A 15358-nucleotide genomic window follows, 5' to 3' on the forward strand; every position below is an offset into this window, starting at 1 on the left:
AGCCGCAGCCATGGGCCCACTCGGCGGCGACTTCCGGAGGTGGTGGCCCGACGCCCGCCCACTTCGCCAGGCTGGCCTGCCCGCCAGCCTGCCAACCGCGCAACCGTGCCCACCCTCGACCTTCTGCACAGTCTCGGAAGCCACCGAGGTGGTGGGTCGACAACTGCTTGCTTGCTTGCTTCCTTCCCGCCCCTCATACAGGTTAAAGACGGGACTCGTCCTCGCCCGTTTTCTCGCCGCCTCTGGCCATTTCCTCCCCCCTACCAGACCTCACCCGGCCCCACTCTGCTCCAAGCAGCCGTCCACACCATGTCGTCGCTAGCCCGGGCTGCGGCCACCAGGAGCCTCGGCGGAGCATCCCGACGCCTATCCGGTGGCCTCCCCCTCCGTCACTACTCTTCGCCGTCCTCTTCTGCTTCCTCGTCAGCACGGTCAACGGCGGCTACCTCTTCTTCCCACAGACTGCCCCTGGCCGCTACGGCCCTCGTCGCATCTCTTGCCACCGTCTACGCCCTCAACGCCTCCACCTCGCCCTCGGCCGACCGGACCATCCACTGCGATGCACCCGCACCCGCGCCCAAGCCTACAGGCGTCTCGAGCATTAAGGGCGGCAACTTGTCCGACCTTCCCGAGATCTCCCATCTCGACCCGTCGCTCCTCGACAACACCGACGCCCCGATGAGACAGCGCATGGAGACCTACGTCAAGCTGCTCCAACACCGCATCGTCTCGGCTCTCTCCCAGGAGGAGCCTACCGCCCGCTTCCTCATCGACAGCTGGCTGCGCAAGGAAGGCGGCGAGGGCATCTCGTGCGTCCTCCAGGACGGCTCCACCTTTGAAAAGGCCGGCGTCAACATCAGCGTCGTGCACGGCACCCTCCCGCCGGCCGCCATCCGCCAGATGAGCGCCAACCACGCTGGTCTCATGACCAAGACCGGGTACCGCCTCGAGGGCCCCGACGCCGAGGTCAAGGGGCTGCCCTTTTACGCCGCGGGCCTCAGTCTCGTCGTCCACCCAAAGAACCCCTTTGCACCCACGGTCCACTTCAACTACCGCTACTTTGAGCTCGCCCACCCGGAGAAGCTCGCCGACGGATCGCCCAACCCGCGGCACCCGTCCAACGGCACCGGAGAGGCCAAGGACGAGCCAATAGCCTGGTGGTTTGGCGGCGGAACCGACCTGACGCCCATCTACCTCTTCGACGAGGACGCCAGGCACTTCCACAAGACGCTCAAGGCCGCAGCAGACGCCCACGACACCGCCTTCTACCCGGCATGGAAGAGGTGGTGCGACACCTACTTCCAGATCCCGCATCGTGGCGAGGCTCGAGGCATCGGCGGCATCTTCTTCGACGACCTCACGCTGCCCGAGTGGTCAAAGGGCGCCGGCGGACGTGGCAGCTTCATCCCGCTCTCGGACGGGCAGAAGGCGCCCACGTCGGCGCTCTCGTCGCTCCGCCCGCACACGCAGGACAGCTTGTTCTCGACGGTCAAGTCGATGGGCGACTCGTTCCTGCCCGCCTACCTGCCCATTGTGCAGCGCCGCAAGAACATGCCCTATACCGAGGCCCACGAGCGGTGGCAGGCGCTGCGTCGAGGAAGATACGTCGAGTTCAACCTCGTCTACGACCGCGGCACCAAGTTTGGGCTCCAGACGCCCGGCGCCAGGATCGAAAGCATCCTCATGAGCCTGCCGCTCAAGGCGAGATGGGAGTACATGGAGAGGTGGGGCGGTGGCGGTGCCCAGGGCCGCGATGGAAAGGGAACCGAGGATAGCGATGGCCGCGAACCAAAGGACGGCGAGGAGGGCGCAGAGGAGAGAAGGATCCAGCAGGTCCTCCGCCACCCGCGCGACTGGGCGTGATGCCGCGGTAGACGACAACAGAGCGGCGCGCGGCTGCCGCTGCCGCAGACCATACGCCTTGTTCGCCTAGACAGCCCCTGCTCAAACACCGCTCCTTGCCACACATCTGCATCTGACCGAGGATGCTCGTCCACAGCGGGCATCCACAGCTCTTCTATGTCTCGTGAGCGGGTACGACGTCATGCATCGCTCGTCCGTCTCTTTTTCCCGCTGCCATCGCCGCTTCTCCCAGAGGCGTCCCGATTGTCGCTGCCCTCGTCATCGCCGCCTCCGCTGCTGACGGTGTTGCTGAGGACGCTAGCTCTGCTCTTGACGCGACGGTGACCACTCGGCGATCGATTCGACGAAGGCGAGGGCGAGAATCCGCCTGCGCTCTGTGTCGATCGTTTCTTGCCCAGCCTCGCCGGAGTGACGACGTCACCTTGGTGCATCGGCAGGAGCAGAGGCGCGGACTCGCCGGTCGAGCCGTACGACGATGATGGTCTAGCATGGTGCTGGTGCGCCGCGTTGAGGTTAAGCGGAGGTGGTGGGGTAGCGAGGAGCAGGTAGTGCCCCGGGCTCAGGCCCGTGGGTCGATCGAGGTTGATCAAGCCCAGTCGCGGCGTGCGCAGCCCAATCGACGTCGAGAGGATGCCAGTCGTCGTCCCCGCCGACCTGGCTACTTCCGATGGCGCCTGGCTTCCGCCTCCTGACGCGGTGGGGAAGCGGCTCGGAGACGACGTGCGAGACCGCTGACGAGACGTTGACTGCGCGAGGATCGAGAAGGGCACCGATCCCGTTGTCATGGCCGAGGGGGCCGGCAGGGGACCAGGTCGACCAGGAAGTGGCGAGAGTCTGTTGGGCGTGTGGATCTTGACGAGCTTGCGGTTGCTCGACGACGGTAGCGCCTCGACCGGCAGCGCCGCGATACGACCTCGGCTGGTCGACCTTACCCCCCTCTCATCGCCGCCGTGCCACGACCGGGTCATCAGCCGATCGCGCTCGCCAGCCGCCTCCGTCTCCTCTCCCTCGTCTTCGTCACCTTCGTCTTCTTCCCCACGGCCTCCGCCATTCTCGTCGTCTTTCTTGCGCGTGAGGACAAACACGCCGGCGAAGGTGGTGAGGCAGCCAAAGAGGAAGTTGATGAGGCGGTTGGCGTCGGTATCCTCAAAGTCGCGGTAGAGGATGGCGGAGCCGACAATGGCCGAGATCGTGAAGAGGACGAATTGCGTCGGGATCACCTCGCGGCTGTCGAAGCGCTGCAGCGCCCGGTTGAGGTAGGTGATCTGCACCACGGCGGTCACTGCCAGCACGACGACGAGCACGTAGGTGATGGGGTACTTGAGCGCCTCGATCGGTTGACCGCCCGAGATGAGAGACGAGATGCCCTTGGTCGAGAGCACGGTGAAGCCGCCTGCAATCGGGGCGCGTACGGTGCAACGGAGCCAGCCGCGTTTTGGAGTCAGCTGCAAAAGTCATCGAAGGGGAGAAACGGCGGCACGAGCTGAAGGCGACTCACCAAAGATGGCGCAGGTGCCCACATCGACCAGCACCCACCGGTCCGCGTACCGCGATCGGCTGAGAAAGGCAAGAAAGAGGCCGAGGCCGATGGAAATCGAGGCGTAGACGACGAACTCGATCCGCTTGATGGCGGCAAGCAGCGCGTTTGGGCCCAACCGGTCGTCGCTCTGCTTCGAGCTGAAGACGACGGTGACTGCCCCAATGATGGCCAGAAGGATGCCGCCGATGTCGGCCGCCTTGAAGCGCTCCTTGAGCAGGATGGGCGAGATGATGACATTCGAGAGCAAGGCGACGGCGCCCAGGGGCGCCACCAGGGAAGCTGGCGCGAAGCCGTAGGCTGCGCAGGTCAGGGACAGCAGGGGGGCGTGGCGGGCATGGATGGTGAGGTCAGACGGAGATCAGATCGTGGCGTAAGGGAGGGAGACATTGTGGTTGCCGCCGGACCCACAGATAAAGTTGCCGCCTTCTCCGATGGTCATGAGGGCGATGCCCAGCCACCACAGCTTGCTCTTGAGGTACTGCGTTCCCGGGCTGCTGCTCTCGTTCCCATGATCTGCTCCATCTTGACCACCGTCGTCCTCTTCTTCGTCGTTGTCGTCCTCCGAGGTCGGCTTCTGGTGCTGTGAACGATGCGAACTGTCCTGACCGTCTCGCTCGCCGTTGTCCGAAGCGGCCTCGCTATCGAGGAGCGTCTGCTTGGTATAGCTGGCGGCACCGCTGCTGCTAGTCGTGGAGCTGCTGGCTGTTTCGTCCCGTGAGCGCTTCCCAATCCGCCGAGTGGCGGACGTAACGAGCTGGGGCCCGGCCGCGTTTGCATCCTCCCCCTCGTCGCCGACCTCTTGGTCGTCAGCCTGTCGAAGATCCTGCCGAGTCTCGCAGTCGGGCCAGTCGGTCTGCTTTTCCGGAGGGCTGCTCTCCCGCTGGAGACGGAGATGTGCCAGCTTTTGGCAGTTGAGGGCAAGGCTGATTGTAATGTTGCCTGCGACGGCGACGACCACACCGATAAAGGACTGCGTGGAAGGCATCTTGGTGACAACGACGCGAGGCGTGGCCTGCCAATCTAGATGGGCGGTTTGCTCCGGTCTCGGGAGGGCTCCGGGATGGTTCCAAGCCGAGCCTTGGCCTGCCGAGTAATACACTTCAAGGCGGTGTCGACTGTCTTGGCATGGGCTCTGAACGTACGTCGGTCCTGTCCCGAACAGAAGGAGAGGCTGCCTCGGATGGGCCGGGGGCGGTGTCGAGCCGACGTCGATTTCAAGCAGAGGTGAGGGAATGTAGAAGGATCGGACCGGACCGGACCAGCGAAAGCGACGAGGAGGTTTAGGGTGGGGTGGTCGGCGACAGGAGAGTGACGAGGGTCGAAGGGTTGTCGATGCTGCCCCTCCCTCGTTTGGGCCTCCTTCGGCCGGCCCGCGGCCATCGAAGCGAGGCCGCATGTGGAGGGAAGGGGGGCTCGAGCTGCATCGCCGCCTGCCGATGGCCCTCGCTCTGCCGATTCGCGCTTGGAAGAAATCGGGCCCTCAACCTGGGCTTCACCTTGCCTGCCTTCCGCCAAAAGGGCAGCCTGTGAACGTGCCATTTGCCACCATATGCAAGGTGTTGGACTCAGGATTGATTGTGGGCCCCTTCCCCCGCTACTCCCTCGATCCACTTTGCAATGCTCGGATCGGAAGGAGCGACAATACCGATCCCATAATGAACCAGTAATGGACGTCTACATGCGAGGCGCGACCCTTCAGGCTGGCGACGCCGGGCGGAAGGGAGTCACAGAGTCTAGTCTTTCCGATAGATTGGCTGCCTACCTGCCGCTCCGTCGACCAAAGTGCCCCGCTTGAACGGCAAGCAAGCCGAGCGTGCAGCCGAGACTCCTACCTAGGGCCTGCCGGTGCCTGCCGGTGCTTTCACGGTAGCACCATTGCCACCTTTGGCGGAGCTAGACGAGGGGACCGCGGATCACCCTGCCTGCCCCTGGATGAGTGGCAGCCCGGATTTCGCGCTCGCGTAGGGCAGAGGGAGCACAAGCGACGAGGCGGTTCAAGGAACGGCGGTGACAGCTCAGACACGCCCAGGCGATTGAGATTTCTGCAGAGGCCAGCCGAGACAGGACAGGGCAGGACAGGACGAGACGGGATGTGACGAGGCGAGACGGGACGAGGCGATACGAAGCGGGTCGGGCTCGGGGTGGTATACTGATACAGGAGAAGTTGCGCGGGAAGGGACAAGGCGGGACGGGAGACCGTGATCCCGATGCGACGTCGTGAAGGAGGCTTGACGTATCCAAGACACCGAGATGAGAGAGGGAAAGAACGAGCGCATGCGGGACAGTGGGAAAGCGATGTGGGAGGGACACGGTTCGAGGAGGTGGAGCGAGCATGGCTGAGAGGCCGAAAGAAGGTAATGGCGACGGCGACGGGCAGCGCTTCGCCGGACGTTTCGGCGTCGCATCGAGCGGCCAGCTCGCGAGCAGGGTCAGGTCGAGGATGGCGAGAGCAGTGATCCAGATTAGACGGTGAAGTGCTTGATTAGCGCGAGTCCCCTTGCGGAGGGCGGGAGCCAGGGGAGGCAGCCACGGAGTAGGTCCGGACGACGAGATCGCATTAAGGAGGCTGCCGGCTCCGCAAGGGAAATCTTTAGGAGGTCGATGAATGCTGAAGAGACTTCTTTTGGGCGAGTGTGGGTCGACGGGGGCCTACCAGAGGCCCGTCGGCTGCTGCATCAGGACGGGGGCGCCGATCGAGGTGGGCGAGCCATTGACGCTGACACCGCCGCTGGGGCTGAGCACCTGGCGTGGCTGCTGCGGCTTGCTGAGCGCGATGGGCCCGCCGAGGGCCGACTCGGAGATCGAGCCACGGCCCTTTGTGGAAGCGGCGGCGTGGGCGGCGGCAGCGGCGGCGGCAGCAGACTGGGCGGCGGCATGAGGATCGTGACGAGGCTCGTTGGACCTGAACTTGTCGCCACCCGTGGCCAGCGAGAGGAGCTCAGACGAACGGCCGACCAGACCGGCGGGGCGGAAGTGCGTCTTGAGGTGCTGGGCCAGGTTGTCGGAGCGGCCGAAGAACTTGCCACACGACTCGACGGGGCACTTGTGCGGGCGCTCCTGGGTATGCGTGCGGTTGTGGCGCTTGAGGTGCTCCATGCGCTTGAACCGCTTGCCGCAGTGGCAGACGTGGAGCTTGTCGGCGGAGCTGACGATGAGCGGCGGCGGCCCGGTGTTGCGGGCACGGCTGCGCGGCGTGTTGCGGGTCACGGAGCCAGACATGCTCCTGCTGCGTCCGTCGAGCAGCGAGCCGGGCGAGACGGCGACGGGCGAGGCGAGCGAGCCCGTGCTGCTCCTCGAGAACGACATGCCGGGCGCGCTGAAGTAGGCATCGTAGCCGGGCGATGGAGGCACGCTGCCGGGCGTGGTAGGGTACATGTTGGCCTTGCGGAAGTCGATGCCGGGGAACGAAGCCGAGGTGGGCGTCATGGGGAACGAGCCCTGAGAGGAACCGCCAGACGACGAACCGCTCCGGGCAGGGTGGTGAGCGGGAGCGGACGCGCCGCGGACCATGGCGGAGGCGCCCACGCCGTTGGGCATCTCTGAGATGCTGGCGCGGTGGACCGGGAACGAGTGCGGGCTCAACGGCTCGTTGCGGTAGAAGGGGCCGCCGAGCTTCTCGGTCTTGGTGGCGTGCAGCTTGGACAGGGTCAGCAGCGCCGGCGGGTCCTTGCTGCACGGCGAGGTGCCGAACTCGACGTGGCCGGCACCCTCGGTGTCGAAGCTGTCGGTCCTCTGCATGCGCGCCTGCGGCAGGCCGGCAAAGTAGGGCGACGTCTGTGCCGAGCCGAGCCCACGGACGGAGTGGTCCGGGGTGGTGTTGTGCGAGTGCGAGTGGCCCGGGGTGGGGTAAGGGTATGAGGGGCCGCTGTAGGATGCGCGGTGGCCCGCCGTGATGGGCGTGAGCGGCGAGTGACCGTGCCTGAATGAGTCGCTGAGGTCGGTCGAGGGGAAGCCGGCAAAGGTTCCCGTCGACGGGGGCATCGGCGTGGTCTCGTCGGATCCATCCGAGTCGACGAGCGAGGGCATCGGTCCCCGTCCGTGGTCATCGAAGCTGCTGGTCTGGAACATGCCGGCGTCGAAAGACTGGACCGCGCGGCGCTTGGTCATCGGCGGTGGCATCTCGCCTGCATCGTCTCGGCCATGGGACATGGCGAGGAGAGCGTTGTGCTGGCCGTGGACGAATGGCGACTGGCCGAGGTGGGACTGGAAGTCCTGGTGGAGCTCCGGGTGGTGAGGGGTATCGGGAGTTCCGATGGCCAGGCCAGAGATCGAAGAGAGCGAGCTCGGCAGGCCCGCCGGCGACACGCTCGCCTGGTAGGTCCGCGGCGAGTATCCGTTGGGGTGCGCGTGCCCCTCGGAGAGATTGCTTGCGCTGAACGACGATGACGACGCCGAGCTGATCGAGCCACGCCGGGAGCCATACGCCGGCTGGCCGTTCGCGTTGTGGGGGAAGCTGTATGCGGGGCTCGACTGCGAGTGCGACATCGAGACCGAGGATGGCTGATAGCTTGGGTTGAAGCTGTCGAGCAGGCCGAGCGAGTTGCCGAGCAGACCGTTGTTGAAGGCGGCGTTGGGTGGCGTCGAGGCCGAGCCCGTCGAGTCGGAGTGGGCGTGGCCCTGAGGCGACTGCATCTGCGACCCCATGTCAGAGGGCGAATGTGACTGTCGCTGGCTGTTCATGGCGATGAGCTGGCTTGCGAGCGGTACGGCGGCAGCGCAGGTGAGGACAACGGCAGACGTGGGACGATGCTGGAATGAAGCAGACAGAAGAGGGCGTCGGACGCGGAAAGGTGCTGGCGACGATCGCGAACTCGATTTGATCCGAGGCAAGGTGCGTGTCGTGTAGGCTCGAAGAGGCGTGCAGTAGGCCGACCGTAGACAATGACCGCGAGAGACGGAGCGGTGCGCGTGTATGTGCGAAGGGATGGGTCGTGAGCGTCGCAGCGGTGTGTGGCGGTGGTGGTTTGCTGCTGTGATGGTGGCAGGGGGCGGACGGGTAGGCTCTGGACCTATGAAGGCGTTCGGGAAGAAGGGGGCAAGGCCAGGGCGGTCAGGGCTCCAGCAAGCAAGGGTTATGTATCTACCCTGGTCTCGTCGGCGGCGCGTGCCTGTCTGCCTGTGCCTGTACGGAGGGTCAGGCCAGGGGGAGGGGGGACGAGGGGGAGGGCCGAGGCAGGCAGGGCCAGCACACAGGCAGCAGGCACCACCGGCAGCAGCAGCAGCAGCAGCAGCAGCAGATCAGGCAGGGAGGGTCCGCGGAAGAAGGGGGGTGGGAAACCTACAGCAGGCGTAGGCGCTTCATGGGGAGACAGGCTCGTGGGCTTCGAGGTGGCGACGGGACGGACGGAGAAGCCAGGGCCAGGGCAACCCAGAGAGCGGAAAGGCGGCCGTCTGACGGCGGCGGGAAGCTGTCGCCTTCCGCAGAGAAGAGCTGTGGGTTCGCGTTGCCGGCCTGGCCTGGCAGGGGCGTTGGCAGGAAAGCGCGTCGAGCCCAGCTTCAGGCAGGACCTGGCAAGGCGGCCAGCAAGCAGGTTCGAGCAAGCCAGCGGGCAGGCATGGCAAGCAGGCTGGCTGGCAGGCAGACGGTCACCGCCTCAGAGACGCCGTCGCGACCTCCTGCCACCTGCTGTCTGTCAGAAAGCGGGGGGTACTGTAGGGGTCGACAACGACGGCGGATGCTCCGCCTCAGATCGTTGTCCACGCAGGTGCAAGCAAGTGGCCGGGCAGCAACGAGGCAGGGGATCTGAGAAGCGAGGGGCAGGCGGAGATGTCTGTCCGCCTGCCAGCCGCCCGCCTGGACCCATCGTCCTTTTTTTTAAAAAAGAAAAGATTCGATCGACACCCCCCTTGCCTGCTCGAGCGCCCACGCCTGTCCTGCAAAAGAGGCAGGCTAGGAAGATACAACCGGGTCCGGAATGGGATGGGTGCCAGGATTCTGGGTCGCCCCGGCCGAGGCTTTGAAGCAGCTGCTGCTGTTGCTGCAGATGGAAGGGCCGCCCAGGCAGACAGGGCGAGAAACCGGAAACGGCACGCAGCCTGTGTTGCAGGCCTGCGCCCGCCTGCCTCTCTGGCTCGCTGCCCGCCAACGTCGTCCTTTCCCAAGCCGGAAGAGCAAGATGCAGCCCGCCAGCCGTGTGGCTTGCACCATCGCACCACCAACGAGCCTCGTCTTGCCCGCACGCTCCGTGGCAGCCTCGGCACCCTCGTCCTCGCACTCGCCTATCCTCTGTTGCTCGTAACAGTGCGGTGTGTTCACCCTAGCCTATCGTCCTCTCGACAAGCGACGGCCGTCAAGACGTAGATTCGGATCGGGCTCGTGAGTCGGCTCAAACAGAGGACAATGGTCGGCGATCCTCGAGGCTGGCGGCCATGGGCGAGAGCCAGGTCGATGCTGGGGCTGTGCGAGGTCTCGCCCCGTTCCCGGTAGGGCGATCAAGGGGGCAGCAGGGCGGTGCTGACGCCGCAACCAGGGGGGGGCGGGCGCTGGCCAAAACGGGCAAGAAGGGCGGGTCGCTGCCTCTTCCTGACGCAGGGACGCCGCCGATGTTCCCTCTTGGCAAACAAGCTAAGAGGAGAGGAGGCAGTCAGGTTGGTAGTGCGAATGCGGCAAGTCCCTGCGGACGGCCAGGTGTGCGAAGAGAGTCGGGGGGCTTTCAGCAGCCGTGCGCGTCGTGCAAGCACGGACTTGCTTGCGCCTGCTTGCTTGCTTCTTGCTCCTCGATAGCGTCCAGCATTGGCCGTCTGGACGCGGCGGTATGCCTGGCACTAGCGATTGATCAATCTGTTGTCTGGCCTTTGTTTGACATCCATCGACGTATGTCCAGACGCAGCTGGCCGACCGGCCGGTGACACGGGCCCGACCTACGTGCCTGGCCGCACGCGCTTGTCCAACCTGTAGGCCATTGCCGATCGATAGGCTTCACTAGTCAGCTAATAGAGAGGTCGTGTGTTGGTCCATGTCGCATCTTCTCTCCTCTCGGCCTGCCCCATGCCGAGGCCACTGCTCCGACGGTTCTCAGAGCTGCTGCTCCCGGCGTGCAGTCCGTGCGGCGGCCAGCCTCAACCTTACCGCGACATGACAGGTGCCGCCACTCGGACCGAAGCTGCAGCTCTAGGGGCCCCCTGGACGGTACCCACGTTCAGAGATGGGCAAGAAGGGAGCAGCGTGGTGTATGTCAGCTAGAGAGGCGGGCTCGACAGTGTTTTTACATCAGCACTCGTCCCTGCCTGCGCTGAGGGACCAGACCAAACGGGACTCGTCGTGGTCGTGGTGGTCATCGTCGCCGTCGATCTCGTCCTCGCCGTCGATCTCGTCCTCGCCGTCGATGGGGTTGAGCGGTCTGGATTAGGTTCATCGCTCGTCATGCACGGCCGTACCTTTTCTCACACTTCACCTCCTCGGCTGCTCTCTGCTGGCCCAAAGGCAAGGCGCATCAGTCCGGAAATTGAGGTTTTGCCAGCGGTAAAGGCCGGAATCTGGACCCGCGGGTGTGAGCCCGGCAGCTCACGCGGGGGGATACAGTCGAGGGGGGGCACAGAGAGGCGGCAGGGCACGGCACCCGGAAGGCCATGCCTCTGTGCGCGGGTGGTTGCAAGATTCGGATCGGCCCGGAAGCCTGAGCTAAATCCCGCACGCCGGCGCTGCTTGGGGGAACAAAAGAGGTGTCGCGGGCTATGCCTGCCGGCTACTTTTTGGCCGCCCCCATTCATGGTTCGACCTCCATGAAGGAGAAGCAGAAGAGGCGGACGGGAGCAAAGGACCAAGAGGCAGGCCGGTCGAGTCGCGTTCGAGTGTTGGTCTCGCTGGCTTCCTCTTGCAGGCCATGCCACCTGCTCACCTCCCTCTTCCAGCCTTGCGCCGCCATGCGCTCCGCCACCTGGCCTGGTGCCTGCCTTTCTGAGTCAGGCATACACCGCCCGATCTGAGGTTGGAGCTTGGCGATACAGGAACAACACTTCGTCCACAGCGACCATCTCCGCGACGTTCAAATCGAGCAAGGCTGACTGCTGGTGCCTACGGCCAACACGATATCGATGGTCGGTGCTGCTTGCTTGTTTCGTCTGAGACAAACACCGGGAAGCCCTGGCGTCGCTCCCACGTCTCTGCGCGTCAGCTGGCCGCCTGTGAGATGCTTCCGCCAGGCCGGTCAAGCCCTGGATGCTGCTCAACGGACGTGTAGGTACTGTGACTGCCGGCAGCTGGTGCCTGCTTTTGAAGCAACGCCGACGTCGGGATCATGATCCGGCAGACTGCCGAATCGGACGGAGGCTCTCGCCCGTCGCAGCAGGGGCCGCACTTTCCGTCGGGTCTCGTTGTTCAGTCGTTTGCGCGGCGTGCTGGCAGCCCGAACCTCGAAGGGTCCCGACAGGGTCAGGCAAGGGCGCCAGCAAGCCACGCACGAACGCTTCAGTCGGCAACGTCTCGGCCTTGCTGGCTTGCTTGCGCTCCCTGTTCGGCAGCAGCTTGGTCAGCGAACGCCGTCCAACGGCAGCGGTTGTGGGGCGTACAGCACGTAAGCCGATCCTGGCTCACTCGACAGCCAATGGCGCGGAACGCCGCCGTTGTGCTCACGCCACGACACAGGAGCGAGGTGCATATCTTTGCCAGGTGCTGGGTTGTCTGCCCGAGCAGCCAGCTGGCTCGGGTATGGATGTGTGATATATTGCTGGTTGAATTATGGCTGAGATCAAACAGGCCGGGCCAGATGCTCACGCCCTGGCCGGTTCGGGACTGTGGCGCTGCTGCGACGGTGGCGAGGCGTGACCACATTGGCCACGGCCATGCCTTTGCCACACCGTCCAGGCTCGGTACACGAGGGCATGTTGGTGACCTGTTGCGCGGCTTCTTTGCCATCTGCCGCTCAGCTTTGGTCCAGGCGTGGTGCGGCATACTCGAACGCGCGGTGGTTACTTACCCCTACCAGCACGGCCGATTCAGGTCATCACGCCGTTAGGTACCCTCCAGCCGGTATCGTCGAGTTCGCGTTGTGAGGTCGAGATCCTCGCTCCCTTGCCTTGACGCCAGATCCCAGATGGCCCATCTGAGATGGGCGGAGAATAGCAAGCTTTCAAGAGCGCCATCGAGCAGCTTGCGTTGCCCCAGAACTGCCAGCCATCTGACGAGCGGCATCGCCTACTATCGGTCGAAGCAAGACGTCGGATCTCGATATCGAGCAAGGCGCCCGTTCTTCTTGCTATGGGACAGAGCAAGGGGTCGGGATCGGCAATCGGACCAGCACAACGAACACGTATAGATGCCGGGATCTAGGCAACTGCTACCTATCTGCCCCTGTCCAGACGCTGCGCCTATCGTTCGAGGACAACTTGTCGCGCGCTCGGCCTTCGACGAGCTCCGCAACGCTTCGCCGCCGCCGCGCAAAGGTGGCTTCCTTGTTGTCCCTTGCTTGCTCGTAGCTCGGTTCAATGCTGGTATCTAAGCCCGGTCCTCCTCCCGCCTGCTCGCTGGCGCGCTCTGTCTGGCCGGTGCTGCCAACCGTGTGGAAGGCTTACCGTTGTGTCGGTGCACTCGAGACGGGCTCGTTTCAGAAAGTAGCCGTCGGTGCAACATGCGACGGTGGGCAACCCTTCGAGGATGGAAGCTACAATGGGTCGGAGACCACGGCCACGGAACGCCACGTTGTCTCTGATCGAAGCCCGCTTGGCTCAGCTGAACGCGGCCCTGACAGATGATCGTCGTCAGGGGTGAGGCCACGCCAGGTTGCCTGGCCAGCAGCCCCGACTGCGCAGTTGTGGCGAGTGCAGGCCTGAGTCAGCCAACCCTAGGGGCCAAGTTTCGAGGTGGCGCTGACTTGGCAAAGGCTCGCGCAACGGAAGCATGAGCCGACAGCGCCATACGAAGGCTCAAGACAGCGGGAGCAGACGCAACAATTGGTCAGTCTCGAGGCCAGACCATTCGCCGTTGCGCGAGGCTGCCGTGTGGCTTTTTTTTTTTCGCGGTGATTTACGATCCCATTTTCCTCGCTCATGGCGGCGTGGGGCGAGCCTGGCCGGCCACCTGGATGCCGCGGATGGCTCGTTCGAGCTGGCGACTCGACATGCGATAAGGTTCCTCGTGGGGCATGGATGCGACTGGAGCTGTCTCGAGCTGCACAAGCCACATGCAAGGAGGTGCAACCCCGCTGCAAGAGGTGACGTTTCAGCCGCGTGCTACCAAGTGGACAACGGCAGCGCGGCGGCGGGTGGCGAATGTCTAGTGCGCACCATTCAAAAGACGGCCGCCTTGAGGCTGCGAACGCTCTTCATCAACGGCGACCTCGGCTTGACGTGGCTCGGGGTCCCATAGGTATCGAGAGCCTTCATCAGTCCACGGGAAGACAAGACGAGATCGCCCTGCGGTCGTTGTCCGGGGTTGTCACAGGTTCCCGGAGGTGGCAAGAGGTTAGGCGAAGTGCAAGCAATTTCGGCTGTCGTAGCGTGGAAGCGACAAAGTCACGGGCGGGAAAGGCTGCTGAAGAGCGGCTGCGATATCTCGCAAAGCCGTACGCGTGCACTTGTGCCGACGACGCCCTTTTTTCTCGGCCATTTGCCGTCGTCAGTCCAAGCCTTGACCGCGCCGATGCCCATCTCGCCACGTCCTGGTCCTTGGGCGAATCCGAGGCTCGCTCCCTCGACCTCGACCCCGGGGACGCCTCGCCCACGCGTGAGCCCGATGTCTCAGTGTGTGGTACGTGCGAGGTCTCATTGCCAGTGCCACGTGTCGGTTGCGCTCGCCAACGCAGCGCTGTTCGCACGGTGGTACAGATTGGACGATCGTTCGGCCATATCGCTCTGAGGTCGTGAGCGCCATCGCCGTTTCATTTAGTCTGTCGTTGCGACCTGACCCGCCATCGCCCCCGGATGAGGTCGTCCGCCCGCATCTACGTAACTCGCGAGGAGGCTCGCCGACGCTACCCTGGACGCAGAGGTGTCGGTGACTGTGGTGCGACAAGCACGGCAGGCCTCTACCTGAGGCACGCTCGGTCACACAGCTTAGACGGGCGCCCAGTCCAGGTCTCGCTTGAGCTGGACTCAACCTGGTCACTGTCAGTCGCCACGAGCTCCAGCTTGTGAAAGTCATGAGGCTACAGGTCATGAGGCCGGCACCATCATCATGAGACCTGCTTGCGTTGTGGCGGCGCTCAGCGAGGTGTCGAGACCCTCGGCGTGGCGCTCGACATGGCGGATCCGCAAACCAGAAGGGGGGAAGGAGGGCGGAGGGCGGAGGCGGGAGTCGTCTCGAGAGGAGAGGATTTGAAAATGCGGCCCACATTCCAGCTCGTCATCCGAGGAGCCGGCAAGTTGTCAGTGTGGCAGCTCCACGACTTTGAATTGACGGCGGCTTCGTGGAATACGTTCCAGGGCTGTGGTTGAGGCCTGCCGTTTCGGCAGGCATTTGAAATTTCGCTAGACTCCGCTGCACCTATGCGGCGCGGTTGCGTTCCTTTTCTCACGCCACCAGCCTGGGCGCATCAAAAACGATACAACATACAGGTTGATGGGCCAGATCCAAGCTTGCTTCTTGCCTGCCAGCCTGTCGGTCGTCGACCTTGGCTCCCTGCGGCCTTGCCTGTCCTTGCAAGAAGGGCCAGCCGCCCGGCCTCACTCTGTCGAGCGTGGTACCTACAGCCGATCTGACTACAGAGACACCCTCGATCTCGCCATGCCTGTCCCGTCGGACTGGCTTACCTCGGTAGCCTTGGCCTCTTCATCCTGGCTCGCTCTCACATCTGCCTTGCTTGGTGCTTCGGGAGTCCGGCTACGACGCAAAACGTCCTCGGCCGTGCCCTGCGTGTTCGGCCGCACGTCCGACCTCGCCACTGGCGGAGCCACGGTATGCACAGAGCGCTTTGTCTGGCGATATCCTGAGACCCCCTACAAGCGCTGTACAGACACAATCGCGAGTCGGAGCACCGTGTTGACCGCGCAGGCGTGTCGCTCACCATCCGAGGCTAGGAT

At 64.3% G+C, this 15358-nt stretch overlaps 3 protein-coding genes across 3 annotated transcripts; 1 reads left to right on the forward strand and 2 right to left on the reverse strand.

The window, feature by feature from the left end:
* Positions 1-309: 309 nt before the first annotated feature.
* Positions 310-1863, forward strand: PFL1_01637 (uncharacterized protein; the record flags this gene model as incomplete). Its single annotated transcript, XM_007879147.1, has 1 exon — positions 310-1863. The coding sequence occupies one exon, from the start codon at positions 310-312 to the stop codon at positions 1861-1863; it is 1554 nt and encodes a 517-aa protein (XP_007877338.1).
* Positions 1864-2042: 179 nt separating this feature from the next.
* Positions 2043-4388, reverse strand: PFL1_01638 (uncharacterized protein; the record flags this gene model as incomplete). Its single annotated transcript, XM_007879148.1, has 3 exons — positions 2043-3256; positions 3362-3700; positions 3812-4388. The coding sequence occupies 3 exons, from the start codon at positions 4386-4388 to the stop codon at positions 2043-2045; spliced, it is 2130 nt and encodes a 709-aa protein (XP_007877339.1).
* Positions 4389-6052: 1664 nt separating this feature from the next.
* PFL1_01639 (uncharacterized protein) lies at positions 6053-8083 on the reverse strand (the record flags this gene model as incomplete). Its single annotated transcript, XM_007879149.1, has 1 exon — positions 6053-8083. The coding sequence occupies one exon, from the start codon at positions 8081-8083 to the stop codon at positions 6053-6055; it is 2031 nt and encodes a 676-aa protein (XP_007877340.1).
* Between the last annotated feature and the right edge of the window lie 7275 nt (positions 8084-15358).

The sequence above is a fragment of the Pseudozyma flocculosa genome (assembly GCF_000417875.1).
Source record: "Pseudozyma flocculosa PF-1 unplaced genomic scaffold scaffold00004, whole genome shotgun sequence".
NCBI classification, from domain to species: Eukaryota; Fungi; Basidiomycota; class Ustilaginomycetes; order Ustilaginales; family Ustilaginaceae; genus Pseudozyma; species Pseudozyma flocculosa.